The sequence below is a fragment of the Acanthopagrus latus genome, chromosome 6, assembly GCF_904848185.1.
Source record: "Acanthopagrus latus isolate v.2019 chromosome 6, fAcaLat1.1, whole genome shotgun sequence".
Taxonomy (NCBI): domain Eukaryota; kingdom Metazoa; phylum Chordata; class Actinopteri; order Spariformes; family Sparidae; genus Acanthopagrus; species Acanthopagrus latus.
In genome coordinates, this window is record NC_051044.1 from 20,196,271 (window position 1) to 20,222,981 (window position 26,711).

The following is a 26,711-nucleotide window of genomic DNA, read 5'->3' on the forward strand; positions in this document are numbered from 1 at the left end:
TTGACAGAATGTGTACGTCCTCCAGTTTTGCATCCGCTGGTTGTTCAGTCACCTGTTGCTGGTGTGTGATATGTGCAAGAGCCTGTCCACAAACATCATGCTGCTGTTTCTTCTCTCTGGTTTGGTGTTAAGCTGTGTTGTCAGGCTAGTGTGTCAGTCAGTCATGTGTTTGATACATGCAGAAGTCTGTTTTTACTGTTACATTATTAGTGCTTATGAATACAGACCTGCATACCTGTGTCACACTAAACTCCACATGTTGTGCGCTAAGAGACTCCACAGGAAATGCAAGCATTATTTCCATGTTGTAAAAGACACAAACAGAAAGATGAAGGTGTTTGTGAAGCCTCATGGCTTGAACCGCCCCTGCCCTGACCACAATGTTTTTTTTTTTTGTTTTTTTTTTCCCCAAACCCTGACTCAGGCTATTGAAAGATGAATGTATTTTTCAGTTTTGAAATGAAGTCTTTCAAAATCGGGCTTTCATTTCCAAAAACTCCTCTATAAACGAGGTCGGCGATAAATTTTGTGTTTTGTCGTCAGGTCTTTGTTGAGTTTAGATTATTCCGTAAAGCAGCATTATGCAATATAGCATTTGAAACGATATTTGTAGTGCTAGAATTCTAATGTTATGTTTATTTTCTGATTGAATATCAAATGATATAATATAGATATAGCACATGACACTATAGAGTGTGTTTCCGCCTGAATATAAAGGACGCTACACATACTAAATATCATCTTCATCACAGACTGAAGATAAAACCATAATGGAGATGGACAGTCTCTCAGACCTAATCTAATGTGTGTACCTATATGTGGCTAAGCATGTTTAAACAGAAAATGTGGGCTTGCTATGTAACTCCTGGTCCTTGTTACATGTGTTTTGTTGATTTGATTATTTTGAGTGCACGTATGCCTGCATATTTGACTATCTGCGTGTGTGTGTCCGTTGCTCTCAGACTAAGCCATCATGGCTCCCCCCTCATCAGGCCCGACAGGTGTTATTACATTGAAATGAGAGCAGTGATGTATGCATCTGTAATGTGGACCTGTCCTCTTCTGCTTGATGGAACCTGACGCTTCTCATTATCGTGACGCGTCTGAGAAAAGAACAAAGTACCAACACTTCATCTGACGCACCGCTCATAAAGCACCGCGACGCGTCCAGAGAACATTTCATGAAGACGTTGACAGAAAGTGACGCATCACATTCTGAAATTCTTTCAAAGTGCTAACAAATCTGACGTCAGTTCTATTTAGCACAGAAAAATTATGCTTCTCTCTGTGGTTTGGACTCAGGATGCTGAAGTACTTCAGCACAGTGAAATGATAATGACAAAATAATGCATTTTGTATAGATCTGACCTTCAAAACAGTGTCACCAGGTACTTACATCAATAATGGTATTCATAAACAGAAAAGACCAGTTAAAACATACATTGTTGATTTATGAACAGTATCTGGCGGTGGCCATATTGAAATACAAAATTAATCACCAGCCCCTTGTCTTAATGTCAAAACAAAGATGCATAACAATTACACCAGCTCCTCAGCTGCTCATAGTGACATATCTTGAATACAATTGCAAAAGCTGGTGCCATAGAAAACAACACACACACACACACACACACACACAGACACACACACCCACACTGACTGCACATTTACTGAGCTGGTATTTGCCATACTGTTTAATGAATCTGCAGCTTTGACTTACAAGCTGCGTTTTTCTTTGCATGTCCACCTTGAAGAAAATGTTTTATTCAGCTCACACGTCTTGTATTCTTTGTTGTTAATTAATGAAGCTTTGATATGTTGTTGTCCCATCCAGTGGTTGTTGTGCCACAGAGACCTGTGATTGAGCAGGTTTTTTGTTCCTGACACACTGCAGCAGCAAATTTGACTGCTGTGCCACACACAATGAGCAGTGATAAAATAAGAGACAAAGATAAAGACGGCCTTTTGTTACTGGGAGGAGAAAAGAAAGGGGAAGGGAATAAAAGAAAGAACAAACTAAATACAACCTCTATACAAAGCAGTGTTCATTTTTATCCTGAAGAGGGTCACCATCTCTTACTTGACACTATTACTTGATATACTTTGTAATTTTTCTATGTGTACTCATTGTATTATATTGAACTGCATTGCTTTAATTCCTTACAAATGAATGTTACGTGCCATCTGGGAGCATTTTAGATATCTTGAAGACTAGCACAGATTAGCACAATCAGCAGACGAGGTCCTATTTTAATATACGTTTCACAAAATGTCACACATTTGCTTTCAAGTTACAATTGGATTATGCACCGTGCACAAGCACACCCTTACAATTTGTCTCCACTTATCTGCGAACAGCTAAACACTCTTGATTGCCAAGCCAGAATCATGTTCAGCTCTGTCTGAACATCTGGCTGATTTGAATTCAGTCCAGCTAACTTAATTCACAGCAAAGCAGCTGTGACATCATGTCTTTGAAGCATAAGCCCTGGCTGCTGAGTGATACAACAAGGAAGCTGAAAACATGATTTCTGTGCTATTAAAAAAAATCCAAATCCAAATTAAAAGATACCAAGTAATTGTGATGTGATTTTAACTCACGCAGCTTTTATGTTCACCAGGTTAGTCTGTATGGGTTAGGGTTAACCCTAATCTTTATCAGAAACACATCATCACTGGTTGTCTGTGTAAGAAGGGGATTATTATTGGTATTTATGTTAATTGTTAGGCGGCATTTAGTGGATGTTGTAATTAAAAAGGAGGAAGTCTGGTGACATAGAACACTGCCGAGTGTGGAACCAAATTTCAATGTTGACACATTTCAAATCTCGTGCCAAGCCATAGGTATGCCTGTTGTTGGCAAAGTCAGCTGGCCATTCTCCAGGTTCCAGGTTGCAAGTTTTATAAACAAAAGTAATCTGACAAATTGTTATAATTTTACCACTTCTCGATTGATCAGCAAGTGTAAAGATGATTGATAATGACATTCTAGAGGGACATTTGGCTATATTTCAAGGTAAAACAACATATCTGAAAACTGTTAGCTAACGTTAGCATTCACTCACTTTCTAGCTAGGAGCTTAGGAGGTGGTTGGATGCTAATACTAGTGGTTGTCTAACGGAAGCTGTTGAAAAAATATGTTGTTTTACCTTTGGAATATGGCCTCCAGATTTTTCACTTTGAGCTGGTCAATCAGGGAGTGGTGATATATTAACAATTAGTCAGTTTCCCTATGTTTAACATTGTGCCACCTGGAATGATGTTTGACCTTCCCATCCAGAAAATGGATGCTGTGTGAATATAAACAATGGCAGTTTTAGATAGGATGAGTACTTTAATCATACACAGTTACTCATTAAAAATCTTAAATTCTCTACACAAATGTGTTCAACAATCATGAAGTTTGTGCTGCAGATTTTTAGCATGAGACAAAATGTAAAAGAATATATATATTTTTATTTTAAAGGTTTCACTTGAAGCGAAAATGACATGCTTGAAAGGGACCATTCACAGCTCTTGGTGCTGGTGTGACTGCTGTTCGGTTCGCGCTGGTATGCCTTGCCAAACTCTCTCTGCAGGCAGGCACCTCACAGAATGCATGCTCCCTCTCCCTTCGCTACTCCCATGATACCTATTCATCAAGCCACTTTCCTTTATGAACAGTGCCACCTGAATGACACAGCGGAGAGTCGGCTCACCTCCTCTACAAATTAAGACTGCCAGCTGTGCGCCCTGAGCTTCAGTAATCATACGTTTGATAATTACAACTCAAACCACTACTTTCTTGTAGCCTACACTTACTATACCATTAGTGCGCCATACCTCTCGACTTGCTAGACTTAACTTTTTTCTTCTTTAACATTGCAAAAGAGCATTTTGCAAGATTGCCAATGAGACAGGATGGAGGCAGTATGAGGGCACATTATTGCAATAAAAGCTCTGCTGCGAACGTGATGTTCACAAGCTTTTGCCTGTGTGAGGACACAATTCTGATCAGAGAGGGGATGTCTGTCATGGTTACATAATGGCAGCAGTCTGAGTAAACATTTCAAGCAAGACTTTAAGTGAAGTTTTTTCTGTCCTATCACCCGTGTAAATACATTGTGAGTGTAAGCGTGTTGCTGTTTCCCCCAGACATGGCTCGAGTGAATTGCATGAAAGGACAGCTCAAGTGTATTAGCAAATAAAGTATACACATTTTATTACCCTTCATCCCTTTATCTGTGGATGTGAAAGGGTCTATTCACTCGGCTGGGCTTATGCAGCGCACGAACAAGCAGCCGGTCCCGCGTGTGCTGGCGGTTGAGTTTGTCCATGTTCGCTTTGACAATTGAGAGGGACAAAGGTGAGCCGACTGATTTGTTGCAGTCGCTAAAATAATAGAGCAATTTCTTTCCTTAATGCTCACGGCCTGCTGTTGACTCACACAGACATACACACGCGCGCGCACGCACACACACACGTAGACAGGCAGGTCTGCAGAGAACAGGCTGTTCGCTCAAATCGTCCTCAAACAATGAAGTGCTGAACAGATCACATCAATCTCTCTCAAGAGAAATATTAGTTCCCCCACCTTCCTTCCCCCACCCGCACATACTGTAGGGGGGCCGAGGAGTTGCGTATGTGTTGCTGTGCCTGTGCTCCGGTTTGTGTGCGTGCGCGATCTATGTGACAGTGTGCAGCGAGCTAGACAGTGGAAAAAAGACACATTTTGAGCTTGTCTCAAATTTACCCCGAGTCCCCCGCAAGGCTTACACAACAAAATAGTCAGTGAGATTCCACTGCCACGACCGTCCTGCCGAGACATAAAACAATCTCTAAATGGCGACTCGCTGCACATCAATTACACCTTTATTTGTTGGCTGGAGGAAAGGTGGGAGAGGCCTTGTTTTCAGAGCGGCTTTAAAAGGGATTTTGCCGCAATAGTGGTGCAATGATTTATGTTACTTTGCCAGTTTAAATAGCAGTGGTTCGATCTTAGAATGCTGGCTTTCACAGGTGAAAGCATACTTGAATAGGTGGGACGTTGCATGAGGAGTTTTTAATATCAGAATTTGTAAATTTTAAAGCAAGACGACGGCAGACTCACTGATAAGGTGTGGGTTTAAGGAAGTTTCTCTTTTTTGTGCAGTTTTAAGACTTTTTTAAAGAAAGGCGTTCTCTCCCCTTCTCACTCTCTCACCCCCCCCACTAATCTCTGTATATTAGCTCTCAGGAAGGGAAAGCTCTCTCGGTGTGTTCTGGCTGTTTTAATATCTGTCAGCTTCATCCTGTGCTCCATCCCTCTGCTTCCTCCTCACTTATTTTGGCTCTCTGTTTCCTCCTGTCTTCATATTTCACTCCTTTGTTTGACTCCTCTGTCCCCGTCTCCGTTCACTCTATCAGTCCTCGTCAGTGACCGGCAGCGGACATCTGCGTGTGCACAAGTGTGCGTCCGTATTTTTAGAGACAGATGATGAGGTCCGTGCCATTTGGTGCGTCGTCTTGGCATTCCTCATTTCACCCAGTGCTTTTTGTCCTAGGTTTCTTGACACTCTATATAAACACACTGATTACAGCTAGAGCTATGGGACCTGTGTGTATGTGTGTGTGTGTGCCTGAGTGATGTGCTGTGCACCTGTGTTTAAGTGTTAACGCTGCAGCTCCATCTATTCAATTACATTTATTTCAAACCAGATTACGTGTAGAGATACATATTTTGTCCATGTTTAATTCCAAGAATATGTCTAATTAACTGAATAAAATACAGCCAGCATGGTAACACCCTTTGATATCCATTACTGTTAAGATTGAATTGACAACATGCCCTTGGGACGTGGATTGGATGACTGCACACCGAAACATTCTTTCAACTGAATCAAAACTATTGAACCAAATGTTTCTCTTTAGAAAACGATTTCTGTGCCTTGGCTGTGGATTTCATCTTAAAATGTTACACAATTTGGTGCAAAACCACTCAAGTGGCTCATACTAGGAAGTAGTTAGTACAAGTGGTCCCTCATTATAAAATTATTAAACATATGTCTGCAAATGCACGATACATCACATGGAAATTGCCTTTCACAAAGGGTATCTGATGGCCTTTGAACTGATCAAATCATCAATAAAGGCAAACACGAGGAATGGTTGCTGCAAAGGTTCTTGACTTCATAGACCTCACTTTGTAAATGATTGGTGCAAATAAAAGACACCTTGTGACTGACCCTGTTTATGTGAAACAGGCTGTCTAATGAATTCACCACATTTAAAGGTCCCATATTATACGGTTTTTCATCAATTTCACACAGCTGTCAGAGGTCCAACAACACTGTATTTCAAACAAATTGCCCTAAACCCATCCGTAGTCCTGAATTTCAGCTGTCTAAAAGTCACTCAAGTGAGCTCTACTGAGAGCAGGCTGTTTCTGTGCCTGCACCTTTAAATGCTAATGAGTCCGTCTTTCAGCCCCTACTTGCCTACTACACACCCCTCTCAGGGATACGATGGCTCTTATGCTAGCGGTAGCATGCGCTAATGTTTACAGTGGATGTATTGCTATGGCTCGCCGAGATGCTGTCATTCAACCATAACCAGTTTGACCCAGAATCGGACCCAGAAGTAGAGGCTTCTGAAGAAGTACAGACTCTGCAGCTGCAGCAGGACGTTTCAGAATGGTTAGTGTGTCTGAATAATGTTACTTAGTGTCTTTGTATGTGTTGTTACAGCTACTACCGTGTAACTAATGCTAGCTCCTTCTAACTGTAAAGGTAACTTATCGTTCTTCGGCAACTGTAAATACTATCAAAACGTGTCGAGGCAAAGCCAGCTTTGTACCGACCCTCGTTACTGAAGCAGTCCAATGTGAAGTGGTTAGCACACACACACACACTAACAGGAAGCGTAGCCAGCACGCTGTCGTTAAAAATTAAACACAACCACTGTCTCTTCTGTTGTTCTGTTGCTGGGACAGAATATAGGCACTTATGTTGATTTATGCAACCAACAACCGAGCAATTTGCGTGTCTAACTCTGAGCGACGACATTGCGAAACACTGCTAGATAACCACTGGGCATACTGAACCTCACTTCAGGGATGGACGCCCCCCACTCAGATATCTCCGGGAAGAGGTGGCAGTGTTTTCACGCAGAGAAAGCCGAGATATGAAAATCTCTCCTTTCGTTGTGTAACGACAGGAGCTGAATCTGAACAGCCTGTTGGAGCGCTGTGTTACCAGTGGGTGGGCTGCAGAAACGATGCCGGACTTGTTTGCTTTCCTCATTCTGGGAGTTGGCAGGCTCAGGGAGGACCAGCTTGTATATGTAGAGACCAGAAAAAAACGTGTTTTTCATAATATGGGACCTTTTTAATTAATACAGTTGTAAGATGCCTTGTCAGAACATCCAGTTGAATATCACACATCAACTTTTTAGGAACTAAGAACATGGTCTTGATTCAGACTTAATAATGCATTTTTTAATAATCCATTGTGTTTTTAGAAGATTTCTGTGAGCCTTAGCAGCAAGCGAATTTCTTAAGACATAAAAAAACCATGTAATCCTTCAAGTTTATTGAAAACATAAGAATCACCATACTTGGAGAGGCCTGAATCACACTGGATAGTGACGATACTATTCAACAACCTTGTCTCCTAAATTTAGCCAAACTCATATTTATGCCACGGTTCAATTGGCTGATACTCCGGGCAGCTTTTGTCTCTAGGCAGCTCCTTCTTTTCATATGACAGCAATCAGTTTAACCTGGAGATTTGGTCTGTAAAATAGGCACAAACCACTGATCAGCCACCCAGGACCCAGAGGTGAAGTCACTAACGTTGATCATTGTGTTACAATACAATGTTCTGACAGTTAACCTTGGCTTATGGCTTTCAAGGGGATGCCTCTTGACACCAACCAAAAGACTGTGTTCAGACCAAGTACACCCCCTCATGGCAGCAACACTTCCTGAAGGCAGTATGTGCATTCTACCACACTGCAAAAGACTTCTCAGTAATGGCACAAAAAATGTGACAAAGAACTCAATGCGCTGACCTGGCCTCCAAACTCCTCAGAGCTCAATCTCATTGCGCATCCATAGGAGGTGCAGCAGCAAGTCTGATACTTGTAACCCCCACTGTGGATCAGACTTGGCCTTGCCCCCTCAAGGCATTAACACAAGACATCCGGAGGTGTCCTGTGCTATCTGGGACCAAGGCGTTGGTAAGTCCCATCGATGCTCGAATGGATTGGCATCTGGGGAATTTGAAGGCCAGGTTGACACCAGAAATGACATATTGCCATGAGGGGATGGAATCTGTAGTTTTGACATTTTTTGAGTATCTGTCCATCTGTGCCATTTTTTTTATTCTTTTCTATTCACGCTTAATGTAAATAATATATTCCCTTCAGTTGATATCACACAAATTGCTGTGGTTGCTCCTGGATAATATAAAGCACACCGTCTCCTATGCGACAGAAGGCTTTACCATCCTTTGCACTGCTACATGTCTAGAACGGCAGTTGATAAAGCTTTAATGGTTGTGTTGTGTAAGATGACATCTATTCGCTATATGTGGAAATAATTCAAATTATTGCCATAGGTCAGAGTCTTGTAATAGTGAGGCAGCATTTAAGTGCTTACATCTGAATTAAGCCCAATGAAGGAAAAGCTTACAAACCACTTTTAGCATCTCTGAACTCATTACATTTACCTTGCACTCATAAAAACATACATTTTATTATATATCATTTTGTCCTCTTTTTTAATGAGAGCAGACATGGATACCTCTGCTTCACTTGCAGTGTAATATGCATTTGAATGTATGTACTATGCTGTTAACATGAACTGTTTGCATGAACTCTGGACACAGGTGCGAAGAGTATCTTGGCATTCGCTTTGGTTCCATTTGATTTAATTTCATTCCAGTCTGTTCATTTCTACAGAAAATACGATATTTTGTGGTCTTTAGGTGCGACAGATCTTATAAATATATATTGATAAACTGTTTATCAATCTCTAACAACAACAACATGTCTAAAACCAGGAGCTATATGGGTACTGTACTGATACAATTTAAACAATAATCAGTGCTTGCTGATAATTTAGAGCAGTACATTAGTAATCTGAAACTGATTATGTTTAACTTTCAGTAGCTGATTATAATTTATAAGAAATTCTTGGTCAGCTCAGATTCGGAGATGTTTGTAGACTGATCCAACCAAACCTTTATATCACCTTGAGTGGTGGTTTTGTTTAATTGTAAACATCTTCCTGCTTGCTGTAAATGGAAGAGGTTTAGCTGTGGACAGTCAGCAGCCATGAATTGGGTGCCTTCATAGACCATTGTCCATTCTGCATATCTGCAGCAACTCTTGTACTCCTATTGAAATTCAAAGAGTTTTTCTGCTACTGATTGTGAAACCTGAGAGGCCAAGGTGGAACTAATTCTCTCAGCCTTGTTAGTGAAGGCTGCCGCACATTGTTTGCCACACAAATGTGTCTCTCCCCTCCAAAGCTGGCCCATTCTCATCTCTGTATTTGCTTTTATGTCTCAAGTACATTATTTTGTTATTATTATTAACTAAAAAAGCCAAGCTCTCTCTCCCTGTCTCGCTTCCAGGAGTGCGGAAATTGAATATTGCATTTAAAAGTCAATTTCCACGATGGGATTACGCAAATCAGCCTCTCCCTGTTTTACGCCTTTGCTTCCATTCATCTCTCATTCATCCACCTTGATGCATCTCTTCATTTGCTGTGGTTTACTCTATTCATTTGAAGACATCTTTTTTCACGCCCAACAGCTCCGACTCATGTTTTTCCACTTTGCATTGTTACGCTGCCCCCAGCCAACCTGTGTGTGTGTGTGTGTGTGCATGTGTGTGTGTGTGTGTGCGTGTGCATGTGTGCGCACGTGCAGATTTCTTGTCTAGGCTTTTTCAACCGCAAAAATAAGAGGAAGAGAAAAAAAAACCCAACACCTAAAAGCTATTATTCCTCTGAAATGTAATGCTTTTTGGTCAATACAATTTAACTATTAGGAGTGTGAGTTATTTATTTATCTTTCTATCTATCCATTTGTACTGAAAGAGGGGAAATTGGTGAAATTGTGTGTGTGAAGTGAATTAGTAGAAGGAGACTTGGTTGAACAAAGGCACACATTAATAGTCCACAGCCACACCTTACCCTGAGTCAACTCGTCCATCACTCTGCCTGTCCCTCCAAAACATGCTCAGAGGAAGGATCCTATACAGGTGCTTATAGATTTCCTAAAAGCAATTAAAGGAGATTCAAGGGGAGAAACTTGTCGGATTAAAATTTAGAGCTGGCACTGTGCTGAGAGATGTTGCTCAGTTTGGCAAAATTCCCATTATATTGTTATTGTTATCATATATTCAATTCGGCATCATGATACATCAAATATTTTTGCTCCTCCTGCCTCCAAGGCCACCGATAATAGAGACAATTTTAACATTATAAACCATATAATGTTTGTAGTAAGAACAGGTGGACCCAAAAGTTGAAACCAAACAGGGAGTAGATTTGAACTGTGAATTTATTGATCACAAAAGGAATCGCAGGTCGAGGTGGTTCAGGTGGTTCAGGTCACACTGGAGAGGTTGGATTAAGGTGCAGACGAGTGAACATGAAGTTCACAATAATCTGGCAGGGTAGGGTCTTGGTATAAGAGCAGGTGCTGATTCTGTCCAATGCGCTGCAGGTGTGTGGACCGTGCCGGCACAGCTCCGGCCAGCAGAAAGCCGCACCCAGCCTCACCAAAAACCTCTGGAAAATGAAATTCAGAAAAACACCATGAAGTCCAATCATAACACCGCTTTGGTTATTTTTTTCCAAGGTTTTCTCTCAAGTGCTCCCCGGTCATTAACTAGAAGGTGTGGTTGCAGTAGCATGAAGCTTCAGCCAGTGACCCACACAAGAGATGCATTTAATCATTTAATCAACACTGATATGCAAAACGCACCAAATTTCTGCAGAAAGAAGAACGATCTTTAAGGAACATTTGGAAGACATGATTTGAATTTACTAACTGACAAAAGCCCATAAAAGAAGGCAGGATGGATTATTAAATTAGTACTGACTGAACAGTGACTTTTGTTGCAGACAATGGAGGTCTGAAAATCTGATGAAATTTGTGATAATTGTGTTTTTTTTTGTGATATTTGAAGATGTATGTGCAACATTGTGGATGTCACTTCTCTCTCATGCATACATTACTTATGTGTTACCTTGATATGATTCTTCTATGGAAGCCCATTGATGAAAACTTCATTCAAGATTTTATAAAATATAATATATCTGTATGGTAAGACACAATTATGTGGTACAAAGTCATATGAAATGAATATAATTTTGGCGTCTCGGTTTCGATGTTATCTAATAATTTCTGTTTTTTAATCTTAAAATGTATTTTAGATCTTATAATTTTGAACTTGTTATGTCAGTCATATTTATGATTATGATATATAACTCATAATCTCAACTGTTTTTTTCAATCTCATACTTTAGACTGTCTATCATAATAATTCCTTTTTTTTTTAACCTCAAAATATACCCGATTTTGTCATATCCCTTTTTTTTAAACTTGAGTTACAGGCTTTATTAAACAGGATTTATTCATGTCAGAGAAGAAAAGTCTTAATCAAGCCTGGACATGCCAAGTTTTATATGTACATAGGTTAATAGTTTGTTGGCTCAGGTCCTGAACACAGTTGCTGCCTCTGTTCCTGTCAGTTACCTTTGAGTGTGCTGGTCAGGTGAAAGGCAGGCCCTCGACCCTTATACACACAGTGAATGAGAGATGATGCTGTACGTGCCCTGCATGTCACATATATTTCACTTAATGTAACGCGTTCAGTAGTAGTTGTAGAAGTCATCACTCAATACATCACACAATATTTTAACATTCAACTGGATTATGCAAACTGTGAACATTTTATTTCCTCACTAAGAGACAAGAAGCGGCAGTGCGATGCAGCACTACACCTGTGGTCACTAGTAACCACTTAAACAATATCAGTATCTGCAAAGTGAACAAAATGTGACGCTCTGGCCTCCCAGTCCTCTGCCACCTTTCACCCTCCCTCTCCCTCTCCCTTGTCTCTTCGCTGCTCTCTTCATTTTCTGCACCTCTCCAGGCGGCATCTCTCACCCGCTCCACTTTCCTCTCTGCTTGTTTACAGTAAGCAGGTCCGAGCAGGATGGTTTTACCTTTTATGGCCATTCTTTATCCACGGTAAAAGTGCACTAATACAACGGTATGCTACCCACCGCCCCCTCCTCTTTCTGACCTCCCGGATGGGGTACCAGGGGTGGATGGACTGTGCACATATGTGAGCGTGTGTGTGTGTGTGTGTGTGTGTGTGTGTGTGTGTGTGAATGCTTGTGTGTGTGTACAGCCTGGATCACCAAGTCTGTGAAGCTTTCAATTTCTGATGCGTGGTAAAAGCACCTTTTTAAAATGTCTCCCTCGTCTGCATAGACAGATAGCGTCTGAGGCAGAGGTTTGTTTTGAATGTCTGTCTGTATAAAAATCTCCTCTCACAAGTGTTTAGGTTAGACTTGAGGTCCCTATGTCTGACACACACACACACACACACACACACACACACACACACACACACGCACACACACACACGCACACACACACACTCACAAAGCAGGCAGGTGTTACTGAGTTAGACCTGCTGCAAACACATCTAAGCTTTCAAGGGAAGGAGTGTGAACATATATAAAGAGATAACATATTGCGTTGTGCAGACAGAGTGAGCAAAGACAAGCATAGCAATCTCATCACAGATTTTTTAATCTTTATTTTAAAACTGTTTTTAAACACATATTTCTTTATGCTGAGTTCACTTTTCAAAACACAGTCAACACGAACGTTGTCAGCTTGGACTGAAATGGGGATCAATTCCCATTTCTTTCTCACAAATTACATTAAATTATGTCATCTTTTAAATTTCTTATATTGTGTTCTCACTCAGACTCAACCAACTCAAAACTCAGTGTGTTTTTGGGATTAAATTTCAAGTTCTAACATAGCACAACACTGAGAGCCTATTTTCATTCCTTGGTTACCTTGATGAAAGGCAGATGAGGAGAGGTGGCAGGTGAGGCTAAAGTGTGAATTACAACTTGTTCTCATTCCCAGGTCGTCAAATACTGGTGTTTTGTCATGTCCCTCGTAGGGTTTAAGTTTGATTGTATATCAGGTTTCATGTCTGGCAGGAGACAATATTTTTTAATTACTTGATAAAGCCTTTGTTCAACAAAAATACCCTTCGGTTTTCATGGGTCTAAGGGTCAACTGGTAATAATATTTAATGTATAAGAAACAAGAAACTTGTGTGTCTATATCTACTAACTCCACTGTGAACCAATCCGGGGCAATATGAGCCACTCAGAGCAACTGTCCCGGCTGTGTATTAACTCCAGTTTTAACCCAAGTAGCATAAAGAGACAGGTCCTCCACTGCTGTTCATGTCCTGTGTGAAACCAAATGTCAGCGATATTTTCCTAAAACTTACCAAAACCAAAGTTTGGTGGCCTAAACTTTGACCCTTCTGCCATGAAAGCCATTCTAACCAGGTGTTTACGATGGCTTTCTTGCCGAAAAGCTTGAAGGCAAACTTCTCCGACAAGGATACCTTTCGCATCTGTTTGAAATGCTGAGACATGTGACAAAGTTCCAGTGTTCGATGACGTGGGAGTGGAAATATCGATGTTTGTTCAGTTAAGTACATTGCAAATGTTACATTAACTGATGTGCTGAACTGCCTGTTAGTAAGGAGAACGATCTGAAGAAAAAAAACAACATATGGAGACAGCATGAATTGCTTTTCTGACTGAACTCTGCAATTCCACTGTTGAGTGTCGCTGTGATTCTCTCTTCTCCTACACTTCAGATCTTCTCCATTGATGCTCTTTACTATGTGTCAAGGCCAACATGTTGGTGGAAGCATCTCAGAGAACTGTCACTATCACCACCAGCTACAAAGGCGTCCGGTCAGAGTCATTCAAGAAGTAAGTGCCAGTGTGTGTGTGTGTGAAATGCCTCTGTGGGTATGTCTCTTTTATTGATGTATTTGTGTGTCTGTTTGCGGCCTGTGTGCAGCAGCAGGGGCTTAAGTTAGCCACAGGGTATGGGCTGGGACCTGACCTCCACTCGTTATGAAATGTCAACGTGTACGTGTGTGTGTGTGTGTGTGTGTGTGTGTGTGTGTGTGTGTGTGTGTGTGTGTGTGTGTGTGTGTGTGTGTGTATGGCTCTGGAATGCCAGTGTCAAGGGCCTGAGAAACAGCCATGTACAAACAAATACAGGCTCGTCTTTCCCTGTTGCCCTCCTCTGGTCCCTATCACTCACACTCACAGACACACACAGACACACACAGACACACACACACACACACAGTGCGGTTGCATGGGAGCGGTGTTTATTGTCTCAGTGTTAACTAACGTTGCTGCCATATCTGGCCTCTGTAATTAGATTTACCTTTCCATGTTTTTCTTTCCCTTCATTCAGCCTGACTCTCCTGCCTTTTTGCTTTCTCTTTCTCCATCAAAGTTGTTTTTCTTCCATGAGTGGCCCACGCAGAGGGAAGGGGTGAAGGTAAGGAGGAGAGGGGGGAACCCAACGCCACCTCTTCTCCTTACTTATATCTTGTTTTTCCCCCCTCACTCTGTCACCTGTCCCCTGTCTCCTTGATTTACGTGGGAACAGCAGCACCCTGAGGTTCCTCCCAGAGCGTTGCCAGGGGGATCCCTGCTGTCTCTCCCCCTGCCCCTCAACGACCTCACCCCACCTGGAGGGATGGGATACCTTGCTGTGGGCAAACAGGCAGGGGTCCCCAAAACACAAACATGCAGTTAGATTTCAAGCTGAACAGACACTCAGTGGGTCCCTCCTTTAGTCCCAAGGTGTCTCTTCTGTGCAGTTAAAAGAGTGTGTGTCAGTGTGTATTTTCCCCACAGAGCTGAGGTTGCAACCTGCTGTCAGGGGAGAGGCTGTGATCTCTCTATTGTTGTTTTGCTTTTATCCGTTCTCTCCTTCCATTATGTCTCTCGTCGTCGGCTGGTCCCGGATGCTTTGGGATGTGGAAACAAACACAGAAAAAAAACACACATGCTCACAGGAACGTAGCAATTGTAAACCAAAGTTTGTTTTAATACTCATTATCTCGCGACACAGGAGAGAATACTTGCTCAGAGTTTTGTTTAAAGTCAACGGTGATCCGTGTGTTTCTGTTTGTGTGTGTGTAGGCGGCCAGTTTTAGCAACACTCTTTTTAGTGTGTGACGGCCTCCTGCCGGTGGTGCCTGTTGGATGTTTGCGTGGTTGTCTTGTCTTCCCTTGTATCTGTGTCTGTTTGCAGGTCGCTGGTGGTTGGTGCTTTGTCACCTGTGTGGGCCTGGCCAGTCCCCAGGTGTCGGCTACAAGAGGGTGTCGGCCTCTTCCGGTCGCTCTCTCTTCGTCACTCCGTTCCAGTGGCGGAGCTGGGCGCAGCTCCGTCTCAGCGCCTCGTGGTTTCTTTGTGTTCTTTTGGTTGTTTATTTAGGGGTTGAGATCTTCTTGTGGTGAATAAAACTAGTAATTTCTTATTCTACCCGTACGCTTCATCGTATTTTGTCCGGCCTCGAGCCGGGTCGTGACAAAATGTGGGGGCTCGTCGTCTTTACGCACTGGCTAGATGCTCAGATTTGTGAATGAATTCGGGAAAGTTTATGAATGGAATAGCGCCGCTGGTGTTACTATAGTGTAGCGTGGGAACCGCGTGTGTGTGGTGTTCGCCACGTGTGGTGTTGAATCGTATGGGTAAGATTATGGGATGTAGTTTGTTTGCTTGGAGCACTTTGCTTATACTTGCTGCTATAGGTTAAAGTAAGATTTTTGTGTTTTGTTCGAGCACCCTGATCAGCTTAGCCGGCGGGCGAGCAGATCTTGCCACTTTGTTATTTTTCCTTTTTTGTTTTTGTCGGTAATCCTGAGGAGGGGGTGCGCTAAACTTGGTTTATTGCAGCTGGCCATTTGAGGTCAGATGTGGTATTCTGGGGATGGTGATGCTTCGAGCTCGGCAAGCCGACGAAGACTAGGTGAGGTTGTTGGAAGTATTATGGTGGTTAGGTAGTGAGGGGTTGGGGTGTCTCGGCTATTATATATATTTTTCTTTTTGTTTAGTTTTGGTTTACCTGGGTAGTAGCAGCAATTGTGAGTGTTCCGGTGTTTGAATTATTTTGGTGGATATGGCGGAGGTGGCTGACTTTGTGAAAGCTCCGTCGGAGGCATTATTGGATAAATGCACAAGGGAGCAGCTGTTGAAGATCGCAGACCACTATCAAATTGAGGTAGGGGATAAGCGGCTGAAAGACGCAATAAGGAGTATTTTAAAGGCTAATTTGGCTGATATGGGGGTGTTGGATGAGGAGTCCAGACATCTGCCACCGTTGGCAACATCGAACTTAACTTTCGAACAACAAAAAGAAATGTTACTGTTGCAATTGGAGCATGAGAAGGTAAAGCAGAGGACGGAAATTGAAAAACAAATAGCCATTGAGAAGATGCGTTGTGAGATGGAGCAGGCGAAGCTGTCTCTGCAGAGGAGTAGGCTGGAGCTGATTAAGAGCGGTAAAATGGTGGATGAATCTGTTTTGTCGCCACCGTCGGAGTCATCTGAATGTTTTGATGTGTTGGGAAATCTTCGGTTGTTGCCTAAGTTTAACGAGAAAGAGCCGGAGGCTTTCTTTTCTTTGTTTGAGCGAGTTGCCGAGGCCAGGAGGTGGCCTGATGCAGCCCGCACCGTGATGCTCCAGTGCGCACTGACGGGCAAGGCGCAGGAAGCGTATTCCGCTCTGTCCGTGTCAGAGGGAAAAGAATATGAACGGGTGAAGTCAGCGGTGTTAAAAGCGTATGAGCTTGTTCCGGAGGCTTATCGCCAACGCTTTCGGACATGGAAGAGAATGGAGAAGCAGACGCATCTTGAGTTTGCTCGTGACCTGACTGGTCATTTTGTGCGTTGGTGTTCCGCATTAAAGGTGGAAACGTTTGAGGAGCTGTCAGAATTAATTGTGTTGGAGCAATTTAAAAATTCAATACCGGATAGTATTGCGCAACACATTAATGACCTCAAAGTAAAAAGTGTGGCTGAGGCGGCTTCACTTGCAGATGATTATGTGCTGACGCATAAACGCTACTTTGGTGAATGGCGCGCCCATGGTGGCACTCACGGAAATTTTAAAGACAATTTTGGAGAGCGTCCTGAGGGGACTCTGGGGAGTTATGTGGGTCGTTTTGGTAAAACTGACCCTAAAGAACGTAATGGCGGAGGTTTTGAGAAAACGTGTGGTTATTGTCATAAGAAGGGGCATTTCAGAGCCGACTGTTACGCGCTTAAGGCGAGGACTTCCCAGGGCAGTTCGGCGGGGCAACCGAAGGGTGCCTGTTGTACCATCTCTCTGTCTAGCGGGCCAGCAGTGAGTGTGATGGATCAGAGTGAGTCCGTCCCTGCTGTTTTTCTGCCGTTTATTTCCGATGGTTATGTTTCTCTCCTGGGGAACAGTTTGAAGGTGCCGGTTAAAATACTGAGGGACACGGCGGCTTTTGATTCTTTCATTCAGGCTTCAGTGTTACCCTTTTCAAATGAGAGTCACACAGGTTGTTGGGTGCCTATTATGGGCATGGAAATGAAAGTGTTACAAGTTCCACTCCACAAAGTCGTGTTACACTCTGATCTTTTCCAGGGCGAGTTAACAGTTGGTGTGAGGCCTGCGCTGCCTGTTGAGGGGGTCACTCTGATCTTGGGGAACGGTGCTGCAGGTGAGCGTGTGTGGGGTGGCGCGTCGCCGCCGCCGGTGGTTTCTTCCGTCCCGCTGATGAGGAAGCAGCCCGATAATGATGCGGTTAGTTTCCCTTTAGTGTTTACGGCGTGCGCTGTGACACGTTCCATGGCCCAAAACTCACCTCCAGCAGTGCCTGAGCATGAAGAGAGCGATGGTGAGGAAGCAGAGGGGTTGTGTTTCTCCCTATCTGATGCCTCTCTCTCGGTCACGCAGGAGGAACTAGAGAGTGAGCAGCGTGCAGATGCATCCCTGAATGGGCTATTTGACGTGGCATTGCCGGCACATGAGGTCAGGAATGATTCTCATTGTTATTTTCTACTTAAGGGGCTGCTGATGAGGAAGTGGGTGCCGCATGGGGATGAGTTTGTTGGGGATCCCGTCCTTCAAGTTGTCGTGCCTTCCAGGCTCCGTGAGACGGTGCTGAGGCGGGCCCATGATGAGTCTGGACACTGGGGGGTGAAGAAAACGTATGACCGAATTTTGCGATTTTTTTTCTGGCCTAGGTTAAAGAGAGATGTGGCAGAGTACATTAAAACTTGCCACGTCTGCCAGCTCGCGGGAAAACCTAATCAAGTAATTAAGCCAGCTCCTCTGCTCCCGATCGCTGCGGTCGGACAGCCGTTTGAACACCTTATCATCGACTGTGTCGGGCCGTTGCCGCGTTCTAGGTCGGGGGCAACTTATTTGCTCACGGTCATGTGCCAAACCACCCGTTACCCAGCAGCATATCCTTTACGGACGATCACAGCGCGTTCCATTGTGCGCGCCCTGACGCAGTTCATTGCAATATTCGGTATCCCGAAGATTATCCAAAGTGACCAAGGCTCGAATTTTACTTCGCACTTGTTTGCGCAGGTACTGCGACAATTGCGTGTAAAACACAATAAAGCGTCTGCATATCACGCTCAAAGTCAGGGAGCCCTGGAGCGTTTTCATCAGTCTTTGAAATCACTGTTGAGATCTTACTGTGTGCAGATGGATAGAGACTGGGAGGAGGGGCTTCCCTGGTTACTCTTGGCAGCGAGAGAAGTGATCCAAGAGAGCACAGGGTTTAGCCCTAACGATCTAGTGTTCGGACACACAGTACGTGGCCCTTTAAACTTGCTGTATGAACAGTGGAAGGACGCGGACCCGCCGGGAAACCTGATTGATTATGTCAATGGCTTCCGCCATAGGTTGTATGCTGCAGGGTTGTTGGCCAAGGAAAATTTGGTTTCGGCCCAAGGCAAGATGAAAACCTTGTATGACCGGCGGGCTGAGCAGCGTGTATTCAGTGAAGGGGACCGGGTTTTGGCGCTACTTCCGATCACCAACTCTCCGTTTCAGGCGAAATATACCGGTCCTTATGAAATAAAAAAGAGAACGTCTGACTGTAACTACATCATTGCTACGCCCGATCGTAGAAAGGGTACTCGGTTGTGCCATGTTAATTTATTAAAGCCTTACTATGAACGTGTCCCCCGAGGTGAAGCTGTTCCGGTCTCCCCGGCACTGGCGCGCCCTGCCTGTTCGGTGGGTAGAGTGTCCACGGTGTATCCTCCACAGTCTGTGGCTGCCGGAGTAGAGGATGGGTTGTCTGAAGCTGATACTGGGGTGCAGCAAGGTCGGTTAAAAAACTCAGAATCACTGAAAAACCTGCATGTTTTGTTGGGACATTTATCTGAGTTACAGCAAGCAGACCTGTCCGAGGTCATTAGATCTTTTCCCTGCTTGTTTGGTGATATTCCTACCCAGACAACTGTTGTTGAACATGACATAGATGTGGGAGATGCACAGCCCATTAGGCAAAGATTCTACAGAGTAAACCCTGAGAAAAAGAAATATCTTGATGCTGAAGTGGAATACCTGTTGAGTAATGGTCTTGCTGTTCCTTCCTCTTCTAGTTGGGCCTCCCCGTGCCTTTTGGTGCCAAAGTCGGATAACACCGCCAGATTTTGCACAGATTTTCGCAAATTGAATGCTGTGACTAAACCTGATTCTTTTCCGCTGCCTCGCATGGAGGACTGCGTTGACCAGGTGGGGCACGCAGCTTTTGTAAGCAAGTTTGACCTACTGAAAGGTTATTGGCAGGTCCCGTTGTCTGAGCGGGCTCGGGAGCTTTCTGCATTTATCACACCAACCGGACTTTACGCATATAATGTTATGCCGTTTGGACTGCGAAACGCCCCAGCCACTTTTCAGAGGCTTATGACAAAGGTCTTGGGGGATTTAGAGGGGTGCACTGTCTATTTGGACGACGTAGTGGTGTGTTCAGATACATGGTCCTCTCATGTTGAGCGCGTTCGTGCTTTGTTTATGCGGTTGGCTGAGGCGCGCCTGACTATCAACCTCGCCAAGTGCGAGTTCGCACAGGCCACAGTGACCTATCTTGGCCGGATTGTAGGTCAGGGGAAAGTTCGGCCTATTGCAGAAAAGGTGAGAGCTGTCCAGTGTTACCCTCCACCCACCACCAAGAAGGAGTTAATGCGTTTCCTGGGTTTGGTGGGTTATTATAGAGGTTTTTGCAGAAACTTCTCCGAGGTCGTGGCACCACTGACTGACTTACTTAAGACGCGTGTTACCTTTGTTTGGTCCTCCTCGTGTCAACAAGCTTTTGAAAGAGTAAAGTCACTTCTGTGTGAAGCACCTGTCCTGGCAGCTCCAAGGTTTGACAGTCCCTTTGCCCTCCAGGTGGATGCTAGTCATGTGGGAGCGGGTGCAGTTCTGTTACAGATGGATGAGCTGGGTTTGGAGAAACCAGTGAGTTTTTTCTCGAAAAAGTTTAACTCCTACCAGTTGAATTATTCAACGATTGAGAAGGAGGCACTTGCTCTGATTTGGGCGCTCCAATATTTTGAGGTGTACTTGGGCTCAGGTGCAGTACCTATCGTGGTTTACACTGACCATAATCCACTCACATTTTTGAACTCTTTACAGTGTCCAAACCAGCGGTTAGTACGATGGTCGTTGTTCTTGCAGTCTCATTGGCTTGACATTAGACATATCAAAGGCTCTGAAAATGTTGTAGCGGACGCACTTTCCAGAGCGCCGCAAGGATAAGTCTGTGTGAACCAATGTATTGCTGCATGTTTTGTTCTCCCTCTCTCTCCCTTTTGTCTTCTTCCCCGCTCTCCTCTTAAAGTGCTTCCTTTTGGTACCAGGTTGCTGAGGTGATGGAGTTCGAGGACAAGCAAGGTGGAGGAATGGATGATCATTGACAGCTGGAGTGTTCCTTTAACCTTCTGGCAGAAAAAAAAATATATATATTATAGCGGTTAAAAAACAAACAAAAAAAAAGTAACCTTTTCTTTTTGGTTGTGGTCTCGGGGTTTGGTCCCCGTTCTTTAGGAAGGGGGGTGTGACGGCCTCCTGCCGGTGGTGCCTGTTGGATGTTTGCGTGGTTGTCTTGTCTTCCCTTGTATCTGTGTCTGTTTGCAGGTCGCTGGTGGTTGGTGCTTTGTCACCTGTGTGGGCCTGGCCAGTCCCCAGGTGTCGGCTACAAGAGGGTGTCGGCCTCTTCCGGTCGCTCTCTCTTCGTCACTCCGTTCCAGTGGCGGAGCTGGGCGCAGCTCCGTCTCAGCGCCTCGTGGTTTCTTTGTGTTCTTTTGGTTGTTTATTTAGGGGTTGAGATCTTCTTGTGGTGAATAAAACTAGTAATTTCTTATTCTACCCGTACGCTTCATCGTATTTTGTCCGGCCTCGAGCCGGGTCGTGACAAGTGATACAGTCTCTGGTTCTGTTTTGGAAAGAAAGCCTAAAAATGTCCCACTGCTGGGTGAAGTGACCCCGCAGTGCCAGCCGTAAACTCCTCTTATGGTAGTGTTATGACCATGTGTACAGTACTGTGTGTGTGTACGTCTACGTGGGCTACGCCACTTTGTTTTCCCCTGGAGATTTAAAGCCTTACATGGAGACAAACAGACACCAGAAGCTAACATGGAAGTTCCCCAGACAGGTTTTTTGTTGTGTGTGTGTCCTTCTGTGTCTGTGTGCAGATAAACCTTGGAGGCCCATGGGTGAAGGCTAGCATATCAAAGGTTCAGTAAGCGGGGTATTAAGTATCACTCCCCCGCTAAAGAAGGTTTGGTCCTGTTTAGAAGTGACAACAATAGGTGGCAAAACATCACTAGAGGGGCGAAACCCAGTCCGCTATGCCCTGAAGTACCAGGCTTTTAATCTCTCTAGTTTAAATTTGATGGGCCTGCTGCTGTCAAAATGAACATTTCCACATTTGTGGTCTTTTGTCCTTTTTTTCTGGCAATTCTTACACCTGGTTCACTCTTGTTTCCGAGTGCCGAGACATGTCTGTATGTACCAAAGTGAAAGACAGGAGAGTTGAGTGCAAGAGGGAATACAAAAAAAGAAAACTCCTCAGCTGCCCCCTTCTTTGACTCCCTCTGCCCCTCCTCTTCCTCCTCCTCCTCCTCCTCCCTCTCCTGAGCCCTCCCCTCCAGGGAATGTTTTGGGGCCCAGCTCATATTTTGTTTGCACAATGCATTCCTGCAGGCTCTTTATTTATGTCAATCTTCCTTTTGATCAGAGTCCGGTTACCACCAGTTACCCACTCGCTGCTCCTGTGAGTGAAGGAACCCACCTGTGATGCAGGACTGTGTGTGTGTGTATGTGTGTGTGTGTGCGTGTGTGCGTGTGTGTGTGTCTGCAGCAGTCTGGGGCCTTCGTTCCAGGGCAAGTTTACCGTCAATTAATATGGCTAAATGATTCCCTCACATGGTAAAGTATTTATGTAAGGTGATCTGGCTGGTGGCGGAGCCTGGGACATCTGGCTGTGATCTACACCACAGATGGTTCTACCTGCACACACACTAGCTCTACACACACAGACACACACACAAACACACACACACAGAGTCTGGAGGTGGAGAGGTGAGCTAGACATTTTGTGTGAGTGTGTGTGTGTGGTGAACTGTGCGTGTGTATGTGCTCTAGTGCCCGGCTGCCTCTGCTAAAAAGGAAACGGTGAAGTCAAGCCTTTCAATGGGATGCACGTACACACTGCTGAGAGAGGAGGTCACGCATGCTTGACTTCTGGGCTTGGTTAGGAGAACCAGGTTCTACGAGTGTGCACATGGACAAATAACACACAAAAACAACAGATTTGGGGGAATCACCTGCGCGCATTAGTTATATAGTATATGTCCTTGCAAAGAAAGGGAAGAAAATGAAACAGCGTGCAGAATGAACACCAATACATCACTGTTTGTCTCAACAGTTATACCTGGATATCATTCCCCCGTGCTATTCATATTGCTGCTTGAATGATTTCTGCTAGAGTTCCCTGTTTGATTCTTGATTTTCATCTGCGACCAAAGTAATAACTGTTGTCATTCAGGTGTCTTTACGTTTGAGATCTGATCTATCAATATTAGATTTAAGTGTAAATGTTTAAATTAAGTAAACAAGTTTGCCTGCCTGGAGGTCACCGGGCATGAAAAGCTGACCGGACCAGTTTGTTGTTTGAAAATACTTTATTTTAGTATAGCTGCAACAATTACTTGATTGATCAATAAGCTGATTGGAAGAGAATTAAATACCAATTATTTAGATAGTTGATTAATCGTTTCAGTTTTTATTTTTTTTAAGCAGAATAGTCGAACATTTGGTGGTTCCAGCTTCTTGAATATAAAGATTTGCTGCCTTTCTGATTTTTTGTTTTTTTTTGTTTTACAATGTTTTTTAGAGATGATAAGATTCATTGAATTAGGCACTGCATTTCTTTGCCTTCTATTGGTGAACAGATACGGTTGTAAAACAGAGCTGAGACAGGGGTGTAAAGTGCCGCGACACTGGGATTGAACTTGTGATGTTGTGGTAATCACTTGGCTGCCAAGTTGCTCTGGTATAGATTTTTTTCTCAAATATTAAAATCGCTAGCAGCCTCAAAAATGTTGTCTCCCAGTATCGCTCTCAATGATAACGTTGAATGTTGTGTCACAAACTGTTAAACTGTATATTTGGTATCATGTCCACACACTACAACAATGATGACTGTTCAAAAAACATTTTCTGCTGAACTTAATTCAAGTTTTAACTCAGATCCCAGGAACACACACTTATTCCAAATCCTGTGAAAATTTGAAAAGGAAAAATGAAAGCATAATACTCTTTGTCCACCTATGATGAGGCACCTCTTACTTCTGCTCAGTAGACTCCAGTTGAAGAATGTAGTTGTATTGGACAGCTCCCAGGTGTGAAAGTGTCTGCTTTCAAAAACTCCTCTTGTCAACTTTCCTTAGAGGAAAAATGTTAACAATATTAAAAGACACGATTTTAATTCTGATTTTCTCCTCTCTCTCTGCCTTATGGATGACGTTCACGTTCGTGCTTTCCTTGGCTTGAAGAGAGATGGATGCCAGCGAATCTTTCCTTGAAACCAGCCCTCCTCACTCTTCCTCATCTCCCCCTCCTCTCCATCCCTCCATCCTGAAAGAGCCCTCAAGAGATGTGTGTACCCTCTCGCCGCCCGTATCCAAATAATTAATCCAAAGCAATTACTCTCCTCCTTCATCTGTCCGTCGGCCCGCTAACAAAACATTTCGACACGTGTCCTCATCACTCCCCTTTAATTAAGGCAGCACTATTTATCACTCCCCTTTAATTATCCTAGCCTGTTTATCAGTCTGCCTTTAATGGAATAGGCACCAGAGAGATACTCGTACAAAACACACCCCGCTACGCTTTTCCTCGCTTCTGCCAGTTTTGAACTCAAGACGAGAGAGAGAGAGAGAGAGAGAGAGAGAGAGAGAGAGAGAGAGAGAGAGAGAGAGAGAGAGAGAGAGGGGGGAAAAAAAGGAAAACCAACAAAAAACAATTAGTCAAGGAAAGCAAAACAGAGAATTAAAAAAGAGGGAGCGGAGAGGGAAGAAACTCAGAGAGCTGAGGGAGATACAAGTTGTTGTTTTTTGCTTCCTCTCTTGGCAATCAGGGTGATGGCCACACTCGCACACTCCGCTGTGCTTTTGTTCCCCTCGCAGAAAGCTTCCGCAGACTCCATGCAGTTCACACTGAGTTCAAACACACACACACGCACACATGCACACACAAACTGAGATCAAACACACCTCCACAATAGTTCTTTTGTGTTCAGTAACCATGGTTTCTGTCAGGTTTAATGCCTAGCAACATGTGTCACGGGGCAGCCACTCACTGAGAAGGGGAGGGCCGATGGTGCACTTCACAACAGCACAAGTGTTTGACCATGAAACAAATTTTACTATCGTGGCACTTGCTTAGAGGAGTTTGAACAGTAGGAGGGTTTTTTTTTTTCCCAGTTTCTACCTACACACAGCGGATGAGTGTGGGTACGGTACGCTTGTATGTGTGTGCGGGAGCGACAGACCATGTTTTGCCTCTCCTCACTAGCTGCATTAACAGAGTTGTCCATCAGCCGTTAACCAGCTCAGACAGAGGAGAAACCCACAGGAGAATGGAGGCAGCTGCAGGATCACACCCAGATACAGTGCTCCTCCCCTGGATCCGAACCCGCGGGCCCGGCTGTAGCTCGCTCGGCCTGGGAGCAATTTGGTGAATGTAAATTGTAACCACACATGGGTTGGACGACTAGTAGGGTCTCACACATACACACCCACGCACAGACGAACACACACCTTCACACTCGCACACACACACACACAAAAGCTGCTGGTAGGGTCAGAAGTCTGGGTGTCACACCCTGTCATTGCAGATTAAGTTATGCAAAGTGAGGTGGTCGGGCAGCCAACCCCTAGGGCTTAACAAGCAGGAAACACTAATTGGGTCGGCTTGCTGATTGCCATAATTGCTACTGTGTGGTGTGTGTGTGTGTATGCGTGTGCGTGTGTGTGTGTCTGCCTGCACATCTCTGACTGAGAGGGGAAGGCTGAACAACCTGCAAGGTAACATGGCAGCTTTCAGCAATGGACCACTGCCCTCTGAGAAGGAGGAGAAGAAGATAGTGGAGATGAGGAAGGGGGAAGGAGAAGGAGAGCGATAAAGCAGGGGGTTAGAATTATCTCAGGTCAGGAATTACACAGAAAATCTTGATGGATAGATAGCTTATTTGTCCTTAGGGAGGGAATTCTTTTTCTACACAGGACAAACAAGACATACAGAATTATCCAGAATTATAAAGAGAGAGGAGAGGAGAGATGCAGACAACATGGACACCCTACATCATTTGATTTGACAAAACTTATCAAGGTTGTCTTTTGTCCACCAGCCCATCTTTTCTAAAGCAAGTCAGGAAGCCTTCCCTTTCAGAAGACACAAACTTTGACAGGAAAAGAACTACTTAACGCTTCATAATGGAAAATATTGCAACTGAATCTGTAAATGAAATACACTTAATCATGTACAGTGAGCTTCTGAAGTACAGCAAATGCTCAAACATCAATACATCCCCTTGAAGAAGAAGATACGTCAGAAATATGCCGCATTACTCCAGCAGGTCTGGTTGAAGTGTTGTATGGGCAGAGTTATGGTAAAAGACTGTCAGCTGTAAAAACTATGGCATCAAAACTATCTCTTGAAATTCCATGAATAGATCTGGTACTTAAAGTATGCCACGGTAAAATGACAGCACGCGCCGCGGATTAAGTGCATTGCATTCTTATGCTTATTTAAAAATGACCATTGTGCTTCACTTGGAGAGGAGCGAAGGTATAAGGTTTCAGACGAAAAGTAATCACGACAGAAAACATTATTGTCAGTCACACATTCGTGTTAATAAACCCTCGGGCTAACATGCTTATTAAATTGAAATAGGCTACATCAAGTTGGGGTCTGCAGCAGAGTAATTTTCGCACAGGGCTTTTTTTTTTTTTCTCTAGACTGATGTAATTGGCTGCTGATGTACACAGCTGTTGTGTGTGAGGTATGACCCCCTCCACACCCTCTCATCCAGCCAGCT

At 44.0% G+C, this 26,711-nt stretch overlaps 1 protein-coding gene across 4 annotated transcripts in view; it reads left to right on the forward strand.

The window, feature by feature from the left end:
- The window catches only part of foxp4 (forkhead box P4), a 213,199-nt gene that overhangs the window by 541 nt on the left and 185,947 nt on the right, over positions 1-26,711 (forward strand). For 3 of the 4 annotated variants that reach the window (XM_037100677.1, XM_037100680.1, XM_037100679.1), the window contains exon 2: positions 13,901-14,018. The exons of the other annotated variant lie outside the window; for it this stretch is intronic. In XM_037100677.1, coding sequence (XP_036956572.1) covers positions 13,914-14,018 — 105 coding nt within the window. In that variant the 5' untranslated portion in view covers positions 13,901-13,913. The remainder of the gene's footprint in view (positions 1-13,900; positions 14,019-26,711) is intronic. 4 annotated transcript variants of the gene reach the window in all.